Source organism: Poromitra crassiceps (genome assembly GCF_964638095.1).
Source record: "Poromitra crassiceps genome assembly, chromosome: 22".
Taxonomy (NCBI): domain Eukaryota; kingdom Metazoa; phylum Chordata; class Actinopteri; order Beryciformes; family Melamphaidae; genus Poromitra; species Poromitra crassiceps.
Genome location: NC_139647.1, coordinates 10,127,394 through 10,137,446, shown reverse-complemented (window position 1 = coordinate 10,137,446; position 10,053 = coordinate 10,127,394). Strand labels below are relative to the sequence as shown.

Genomic DNA, 10,053 nt, shown 5'->3' with positions numbered 1-10,053 from the left:
TGGGTGTGGAAATGGGTGTGGGCGTGGATAAACTCAGCTGTTCATAATGTGATTGGCTAGCGCACCTCTTTCGCGTGGACGCGCGCCTGTGCACGAGCGAAAAACGTGCGCGTGCACAGGCAGATCCCAGGTCCACTTACCTAGTAAAAAACCAGCGTCGTAGTATCAGTTAACTAGATAGCTTTGATCCTGTTCAGTCAAACCAGATCAAAGGGACTTATCGCGGATCTGTTAAACTAGTTTCGTAGTACAGGGCTCAGGTGTGCCAAGTCAAATCTAACTCTTACTCATAAATCTCATTTGATATTTGCAATGAAGGCTGGAACTGTTTGGTCCGAAAGCGCTGTTGTTTTTGTAATCCGGTAGCCCTACTGTAATAAGTGCATGTGAAATGTGTTCATTTTCAGGACCTGAAGAAGCGTAGTAGGCTAGTGTTGTGTGTGAAGTTGTGCGGTTCTCAAGAAAACTGGAGGCCACGCATCAGCCCGCCCAGGCATGTTTTGAACAGGCACTGCACTCCTCATAACAAAGGTAAGCAACACATTACATATTAGCCTACTCTTAGGCAATTATTGATTATGATTTATGTAGGCTACTTGAACTTTTTAAAGCATCTTTGAAATCAAATTTTAAATGGACTTAATAGAATTGAAATGAAATGAGTAAATTGAGAATGAGAGATCAGACATAGACATGCTTAGTTTGGCCAGTCGACTTTTCATTATGCCATTTGTGCCTACTAGGCTAGTGGTGTTAAATCACAGGGGGCGGCGGTATGCCCGGTCTGGTTTCCCCCTTGCAAAATGCACCCCTAGAAAAATAGACCGCGGTACTTTTATTTTGAAAAGCCTCTCGCTCGGCGGAGGGGCCAAATAAATACCGGTAGTTCTCCAATCACTTCACTTTCACCGGCAGAAGTATCAGTGCTTGCTTCTGTCTCCAGTCCTAATGCGTAAACGTGTACTTAAAACTTAAAATCATATTTTCACAATCTTGATTCTTAAAATAGTACGAGGTTGTTTGGTTGCTAAACCTGCTCCAGTCACTTCATGATTTTGTGAAGGCAGGAAAGAAAGCAGCCTCGTCTGCCATGGAACTGACCGGGGAGCAGCTGAAAGTGGTTGAGACTCAACTGAGGAGGTTTTTACCTCAGTCACAACAGGTGTGCCAATTAAGTCAAATCTAACTCTTATAATTGCTGATAAATCTCATTTGATATTTGCAATGAAGATCAATCTGTTTTTAAGTGAAATTTTTGGAATAGCGACTTAAAATCACAATTCCTGTTTCATTTACAGATTTATAGTCATTTGGTGCTCAGAAACACATCAGTAGCATACCCTATGAAGATTTTAGTGGATCACTGGCCAGACTTCAGTGTCATTGTTTGCCAACCACAATATGAACAGGTGAGGTAACTAATGGAATAGGCTCATTTCAAATTCACAGCAACATTTTGAGGTGGTAAAGCAGAATAGTGTAATCGTTAACCTCTCTTGTCATTGTTCTTACAGAAGGGTGACTACTTTAAAGACTCGTGGGTTTTCGCAACTGATGAAGCTATTCTCAAGGAAACCATCAGGAAGGTTATGAATTGGACCCAGTACCTTCGTTTTGGTAATAACAACTCACCTTTGTTCTTTCTTTGTCTCTCTCACATAAAATCTGATCTAAAGCAACCAAAATGAGTGCAAACTCAAAGCAATTACAATATTCCAATGACCATGAGACAATAATCTAAGAGCAATGTGCTGGCACAAGCTGGAGTAAGAGCTATAAGGAGAAAGGATTTTGAGAGCGATCAAAATAGGGATTCACATCAAAACAGAACACTTGAAATGCTGCGATGAATATCATTTAATTGCCGGCTGCTGTGCCACATTAGAGCAAACTGGTGACCTGAGCCTTCATAACACATGAAGATTTCCATTCTTCTGGTTTAGAAATGAGGTTGAAATCTCAGCACTTGAATCTGCTGAATGAAGGCAGGCCTTGATCCTGCATGAGTGATACATTTTCCGAACAAAAGAATGAAAAATAAAAGTTTCAAAAATCTGTGAAGCACTTTCCATTACAAAAAAATCAATGTTCTTCACTCCCATCCAGCAATAGATCTTTGCCATGAGGAGACGGTGAAGGCGGTGGCTTCAGAGAGAAACGTGTCCGGGAGCAAAGTGGCAGTGTGTCACCAGATGATACTAGAAGACATATCCAACCTTCCCTCTATAGACGGGTATTGCCTATCTACATAATAGTATTTTAATTCCAGCGTGAGACATAATCATTGCGATTAATTTTTAATGGGATTTTCTGATCTCAAAAGTCCTCTGCTCTCTTTTGCATCAGCTCTGGAGTCTCATTGAGCTCTCTGGATGAATCGCATGTTGGCCTGGTGAATCGGATGTGGAAGTTTGCCCAGGACGATGCCAGCGCGGGGATGTTACGGGACATGATCGCACACCTGCCTTCCTGCTGTGTGCTGGATGCAGACGGGCAGCCTGTGGCCTGGATTCTGACCTACGCATATTGTGCCATGGGCCTGTTGTACACTCTGCCGGAGCACCGACGGAAAGGTTACGCCAAAGTCCTGGTCAGCACCATGGCCAAGAAACTGCATGCTCAGGGCCTCCCTGTGTACTGCTTCATAGAGGAGGAGAACATCCTGTCCCACAGGCTCTTCACAAACCTGGGCTTCACTGAAGACCCCTCATACAGCAGGAAAGCCTGGTTCCTTTTCAACAGTTCATCTCTCAAGTAAAGCGCTTACTGCACTGCATGTTTGCAACCTGTCTTCTTATATAGCCTACATATATCCCCTAACAGCATACTAGTTACAGTTACTTTCATGCATGCTGTCAAGGCAAGGCAGCCCGAAAAATGTGGGTCCATGCTAGAATGGATCAGTTGGTAGTCTGGGCACCTTCCACTCCGCTTTTTGTCATGGGGGCGTAAACCCCGGACCCAGAATTAACACCGGATGGCAATGCGCCTAACAACGTCTTTGTTGCCGTTAGCTTGACGCGGTGATGTTACCTAAACTAGAGTCTGATCAAAACAAAGCTAGCGTTACATAAAACAAAACGTTTATGCAATATGGCATCTCCGCCACCACCGCCTGACACACTGGTCAAAACGGTGAAAGAGGATTCTGATACTTGGGTCAAATTGTCAAGTTAACGTGAAAGTTGACGAGCTAGAAACGCTGCCATCCGGTCTAGGGCGGGCTCTAGGCGGGAACCAGTAGGGTGACAAAATCAATTGTGGGCGGGAGCCAGGCTCTTTCTCGCCGAGAAGAGCCTGGTGACGCGAGGTTAATCAGTTGGAGGAACACGAGGAGGAGGAGTGATGATTGGTTGGGTTTAGGCATGGCTAACCTCGCGTCACCAGGCTCTTCTCGGCGAGAAAGAGCCTGGCTCCCGCCCACAATTGATTTTGTCATCATACTGGGTCCGGCCTAGAGCCCGCCCTAGACCGGATCTAGCTCGTCAACTTTCACGTTAACTTGACAATTAGACACAACGTATCAGAACGGCAAACAACAAAACAAAAGATGGACGTACCTAACGAAGTTTTTGAAGAAGTTCTTGTATAAACATTCACAATCTCACATCTTTTAAACCAATACAGAAGCTTTGCATCAGACAATTAATCGAGGAAAGAGACGTCAAGCTAACGGCAACAAAGACGTTTTTTGGCCCACTTCCTTCCGGTGATAATTCTGGGTCCGGGGTTTACGCCCCCATGACAAAAAGCGGGGTGGAAGGTGCCCAGACTAGGCATGGCGGTTAGGGCTAGAGGCGGGGTTATCTCCCTCCAGTCGATCCATTCAACAATCAACCAAAAAGGTGGAATAAAAAAAAAAGGCTTGTGGTCAAGATTTTCAAAATAAGAGCCTTGTGGTGACATACCTGGGTAGACATAAAACCACTCAAAAATCCTCCTACTTTGGGATGAAAAAGGTGACACTTAAAGGTGACTAATTTGCATCCTTGCATACACTACGCGTACACAATCCAGTGACTGTCAGGATCTGCGGTTTTGGTTTTGTAACCAGCCTGCTTATATTTTTTTGATTGATATTTTTATATAGCATACATATATCCCCTAACAGCCCACTAGTGTAGGCTACAGTAAGTTGCAGTTACTGTCAAGCATGCTGTCAAGGCAAGGCAGCCCGAAAAATGTGGATCGATGCTAGAATGGATGGACCGGAGGGACACGAGGAGTGACAATTGGTTGGGTTTAGGGCTAGAGGCGGGGTTATCTCCCTCCGGTCGTTCCATTCTACCATCAACCAAAAAGGTGGGTTAAAAATAAGGCTTCCGGTCAAGATTTCCAAAATAAGAGCTTGTGTGCGACCAGAATCAAAAATATACTTTCAAAATGAAACCCTTATCAAACCTAATTTCAAATTGACTTAATAGAATTTAAATGAAATTAGTAAATTGAGAATAGGAGATCAGACGCATAGACATGCTTAGTTTGGCCAGTCGACTTGTATGCCATTTGTGCCTAGGCTAGTGTTAAATCACAGGGGGCGGAGGAGGTATGCCCGGTCTGGTTTCCCCCTTGCAAAATGCACCCCTAGAAAAATAGACCGCGGTACTTTTATTTTGAAAAGCCTCTCGCTCGGCGGAGGGGCAAAATACCGGTAGTTCTCAAATTTCACTTTCACTGGTAGAAGTATTGACAGTGCTGGCTTCTGTCTCCTAATGCGTGTAAGATTATAAACGTGTAGCCTACTTAAAACATATTTTCACTATCTCGATTCTTAAAATAGTACGAGGTTGTTTGGTTGCTAAACCTGCTCCAGTCACTTCACGCTTTGGTGAAGGCTGGAGAAAGCAGCCTCGTCTGCCATGGAACTGACCGGGGAGCAGCTGAAAGTGGTTGAGACTCAACTGAGGAGGTTTTTACCTCAGTCACAACAGGTGTGCCAATTAAGTCAAATCTAACTCTTATAATTACTGATGAATCTCATTTGATATTTGCAATGAAGATCAATCTGTTTTTTTCTGACATTTTTGAATAGCGACTTAAAATCACAATTCCTGTTTCATTTACAGATTTACAGTCATTTGGTGCTCAGAAACACATCAGTAGCATACCCTATGAAGGTTTTAGTGGACCACTGGCCAGACTTCAGTGTCATTGTTTGCCAACCACAATATGAAAAGGTGAGAAGGTAACTAATAATATGAATTAAATATCGATCTTGTTAACCTCTTCCCATTATAGGCTACTCATCAAATCTCATTGTTCTTACAGAAGGGTGACTACTTTAAAGACTTGTGGGTTTTCGCAACTGATGAAGCTATTCTCAAGGAAACCATCAGGAAGGTTATGCATTGGACCCAGTACCTTTGTTTTGGTAATAACAACTCACTTTTGTTCTTTCTTTGTCTCTCACATAAAATCTGATCTAAAGCAACCAAAATGAGTGCAAACTCAAATCCATTACAATATTCCAATGGCCATAAGACAATAATCTAAGAGCAATGTGCTGGCACAAGAACTGGAGTAAGAGTTATAAGGAGAAAGGATTTTGAGAGCGATCAAAATAGGGATTCACATCAAAACAGAACACTTGAAATTTTGCGATGAATATCTTGATTTAATTGCCTGCTGTGCCACATTAGAGCAAACTGGTGACCCGAGCCTTCATAACACATGAAGATTTCCATTCTTCTGGTTTAGAAATGAGGTTGAAATCTCAGTACTTGAATCTGCTGAATGAAGGCAGGCCTTGATCCTGCATGAGTGATACTGTAGTGGATTTTTTGCATGACTCACGCATGGAATAGGTGAAATTGTTTCTAGGTAAGAAGTTGTCAACAATTTCCCTGAGGGACGATTAGCTAGGTGGTGTGGTTTCCTTTCATTGTGTGAACTTGGGCTTTGCGTGCGAGGTGCAGTTTAGTATAAAATGATTGTGTGGTGTATAAATAAACAGATCCATCTTCACAGCGACTGAGAGTGTGTCCTATTATTTCGACATGACATGTATTATATGCATTATGCATCATATAAATTATCCACAACAATACATTTTCTGAACAAAAGAATGAAAAATAAAAGTTTCAAATATCTGTGAAGCACTTTCCATTACAAAAAAATCAATGTTCTTCACTCCCATCCAGCAATAGATCTTTGCCATGAGGAGACGGTGAAGGCGGTGGCTTCAGAGAGAAACGTGTCCGGGAGCAAAGTGGCAGTGTGTCACCAGATGATACTAGAAGACATATCCAACCTTCCCTCTATAGACGGGTATTGCCTATCTACATAATAGTATTTTAATTCCAGCATGAGACATAATCATTGCGATTCATTTTTAATGGCATTTTCTGATCTCAAAAGTCCTCTGCTCTCTTTTGCATCAGCTCTGGAGTCTCATTGAGCTCTCTGGATGAATCGCATGTTGGCCTGGTGAATCGGATGTGGAAGTTTGCCCAGGACGATGCCAGCGCGGGGATGTTACGGGACATGATCGCACAACTGCCTTCCTGCTGTGTGCTGGATGCAGACGGGCAGCCTGTGGCCTGGATTCTGACCTACGCATATTGTGCCATGGGCCTGTTGTACACTCTGCCGGAGCACCGAGGGAAAGGTTACGCCAAAGTCCTGGTCAGCACCATGGCCAAGAAACTGCATGCTCAGGGCCTCCCTGTGTACTGCTTCATAGAGGAGGAGAATGTTCTGTCCCACAGGCTCTTCACAAACCTGGGCTTCACTGAAGACCCCTCCTACAGGAAAGCCTGGTTCCTTTTCAACAGTTCATCTCTCAAGTAAAGCGCTTACTTGAGAGCTACAATGTTATTTACAGTGGAATCCGCTGGGCCACCACTGCTCCACTTGTTAGTTTAGTTAAATACTTCGCATTATTTCAACTTTTTCTTGCCTCTCCTGTTATTTGCCATGAACTTTGAGCCAGCCATGACAACAACCACTGTCAGGATCTGCGGTTATGCAACCTGTCTTCTTATATAGCCTACATATATCTTCTTATATAGCCTACATATATCCTCTTATATAGCCTACATATATCCCCTAACAGCCCACTAGTGTACAGTAAGTTACACAGTTACTGTCAAGAATGCTGTCAAGGCAAGACGGCCCGAAAAATGTGGGTCGATGCTACAATGGATCTGCTGGAGGGACACGAGGAGTGATGAGAGGTTGGGTTTAGGCATGGGGAGTGATGATTGGTTGGATTTAGGCATGGCGAGTGATGATTGGTTGGGGTTAGTGCCCTCTGATTGATCCATTCTACCAACAACCAAAAAGGTGGATTAAAAAAATGGCTTCCGGTCAAGATTTTCCAAATAAAAGCCTTGTGGCGACCAGAATCAATATACTTTTAAAATGAAACCCTTATTAATTAACATGTCGAAAAGCGTTGCAACTACCAAAATAATATAATAAATAATACAGCCCCCCAGCCCCTCCCCCCGAAAATACACAAAGAATCACAAAAAAACTATTCTTTCCGCCCCCTTTTAATACACATTGGGGTGATTGGGTACAGACAGCAGCAGATGATTGATACTGATATAATTGTATCATTGACAGTAGGGTTACGTTTAAAGAGACAGACAGATTCAGTCAAGTTACAAATAAAATGAAATGCAAGACAGAATGGAGCTGTCCCAGACTATATACCAAAAGTTACTCTTATATTGTTATATTGCATAGTGTTAACGCTTACACACACATAAGTTATTCAACGTAGCATGTGGTGAGGTAACGTAGAAAATGCTAGGGGCAATTTTGCGGGTTCATCTGAACAATTCAAGGTGCGTGAAGGTTATATTCTGCAAATAAAGCTGGAAATGCACATTTTCCCTGCAGTACTCTTACAGGTGGCACGTCTGCTTCAGCAACTGAGTAGCATGCTTCCATGGGCGGCTCCACACTTCAAATGTGCACTGGTAAAGCTGAGGGAAAAGAAAGGACACAAGTTTAGAAAACACATAAACATACAGATTTGTAGCAACTGAAGTTCTCTAAATTGAATTTTCAGGCTTTCTATTATTTTACCAGTGTAGTCTACTCTATTCACCTTATGCAGCACCGCCCACTTGACCCATTGTGTTCAAAATGCCGGCTGTTTTACCTGCTCAAACTAGTCTGACTCACCTGGTCAAACCTAGTTTAACTCACTTTCATGTGTCAGACTAGGTTTATGAGTCTCTTCTGAATAAGGTGAATAGGCCTAATAATAATGAAACAAACTCATGACAGTGACTTCAGCCTTGCTGGTGTGATAGATTGATACTAGAGCCCAAATGTCTCCTTTCAGTGGGCCTGGTCCTGTTCATTTTCTCCATAGGCATTTAAAGAAAAGGCCGATATACAGCCCGATGTATTAAGCTTTGAATCAAACCAACCTGTTAAAAGATGAATCATGAGGGTAAAACAATTGATCTCTATACGATCACAAAATAAAAGGCAAGGCAATTTTTATTTTATTTTATTTTTTAGAGGGAACAAACACCGTATTCTTCCTGTAGGCAGTGAAAATGGGGCAGGAAACCAATGACACCTCCCTTTCCCCATGTTAAACAGTGATAGGCTACTAAATAATATTGAGTGTTTCAAGTAGGCATACATTTATACATTATTAGTACCTGTATAACTATTTTTCCAATGACTAAGATTATACGAGGGATCAGTGTTGGTAAACACTGATCCCTTGTAATGGGACCCTATAGCCAGCCTTGAGTGTCTCGTGCTAGCAGTCTGTGCTTTTGACTAAATTCACTTCATTTGAAAAACTGTGACAGTTCACACAACTGTAACACGACGTACATATTATACATCGAGACCCTTGAGCTACTTCTGCTCTCACTCAGAATGTCAACATATAAGTGATGTGATCAATAGCTTTTGAGATATTAACATTTGTTTGGCACAACTCATCATACTAGTTAACTCCTGCTGTTCCGGGTGGTATATCCGGGTGTCGTGATGTCACGCTGATTCGTCCTATAGAAAATAACAACCTGAAGGCTGTTATTTTCCAATAAAGACCAGCTCACTGTACATTATCCCTTACATCAACAACAAAGTTGTTAGTTGTTTCACAATCTGATAATGCGTGGGTGGCAAGTCTAGCTCACACCATTAAAACATTGTCCTTACCCGAGCCTTTTCTAGGTCTGCATAGATGCTGCACACTTGCTCCACACCGCTCCATGCCTTCCGGTCACCCCTCTTCCTGCAGGATCTCTTCCTGCTCTTCCTGCAGGGTGTCTTCCCCAGTTCCACAGTGATAAAGTACATATAGCCTTCTACCACCTGTAGGGGGCAGTGAGTGGGTGAGACATGGCATATCAGGGGATAGATCCTCACAATAACCACAACCTCATCCTACAATACAGTTCAGAAGGATAGGCTACTATACAAATATCACAGCAGCGAATAGCCTAAAGGGTTATTAGAGTGATAAAAAAATGCTATCTATCTTAATAGCATATTTGTGCCATGAAGTCACTTTAATGCATAATATTATGATTATCGGTTGAAGATGGATGGATGGATTTATATAGGGCTGGCTGCATGGCATAAAAAAATATATGTCCAAACTACTACACACTACTGTACACAGGACAAACAATTAGTCCCTGGCTGTAGGCATATTGTAGTGATTTAATTTCAGGTGAGGTTCAGGATGCTTGTTAACTCACTGTCTGACACAAACCCTATGGGAAATACACATATTATAATACGGTATAATAATAATAAAAAGGTGAGGCAATATCAGAAAAGTATATATCCCTGAGGAAACGGAACTATAATCCTAAAATAATCCAGTGACAGAGACACTACACAAATATCACAGCAAAACTAAAATATATCTGTATAGGCTACCACAGTTACAGTTACTAAAATAGTAACTGGGTTAGTTACTAGTTACTTTAGGACATGAAAATAACGGACAACTTCAGAGGATTATCCGGGTTCTGATCCTCAGACCTAGTCTGGGGAGAGAGCCGCAGCTGCAGCCAGAGCACCAGAGGCTAATGACCTTGATAGGCTATAAGCCTCCCCAGA

At 42.4% G+C, this 10,053-nt stretch overlaps 2 protein-coding genes across 2 annotated transcripts; both read left to right on the top strand.

Annotated features, from left to right (window-relative positions):
• Positions 1-1,090: 1,090 nt before the first annotated feature.
• LOC310796148 (glycine N-acyltransferase-like protein 3) lies at positions 1,091-2,758 on the top strand (the record flags this gene model as incomplete). The annotated part of the gene is made up of 4 exons (XM_083658293.1): positions 1,091-1,162; positions 1,515-1,617; positions 2,107-2,233; positions 2,347-2,758. The coding sequence occupies 4 exons, from the start codon at positions 1,091-1,093 to the stop codon at positions 2,756-2,758; spliced, it is 714 nt and encodes a 237-aa protein (XP_083514419.1).
• A 2,740-nt stretch (positions 2,759-5,498) lies between these two features.
• LOC310796147 (glycine N-acyltransferase-like protein 3) lies at positions 5,499-6,789 on the top strand (the record flags this gene model as incomplete). The annotated part of the gene is made up of 3 exons (XM_083658292.1): positions 5,499-5,520; positions 6,141-6,267; positions 6,381-6,789. 3 exons carry the CDS (start codon positions 5,499-5,501, stop codon positions 6,787-6,789), a joined length of 558 nt encoding a protein of 185 aa, XP_083514418.1.
• Positions 6,790-10,053: the final 3,264 nt, after the last annotated feature.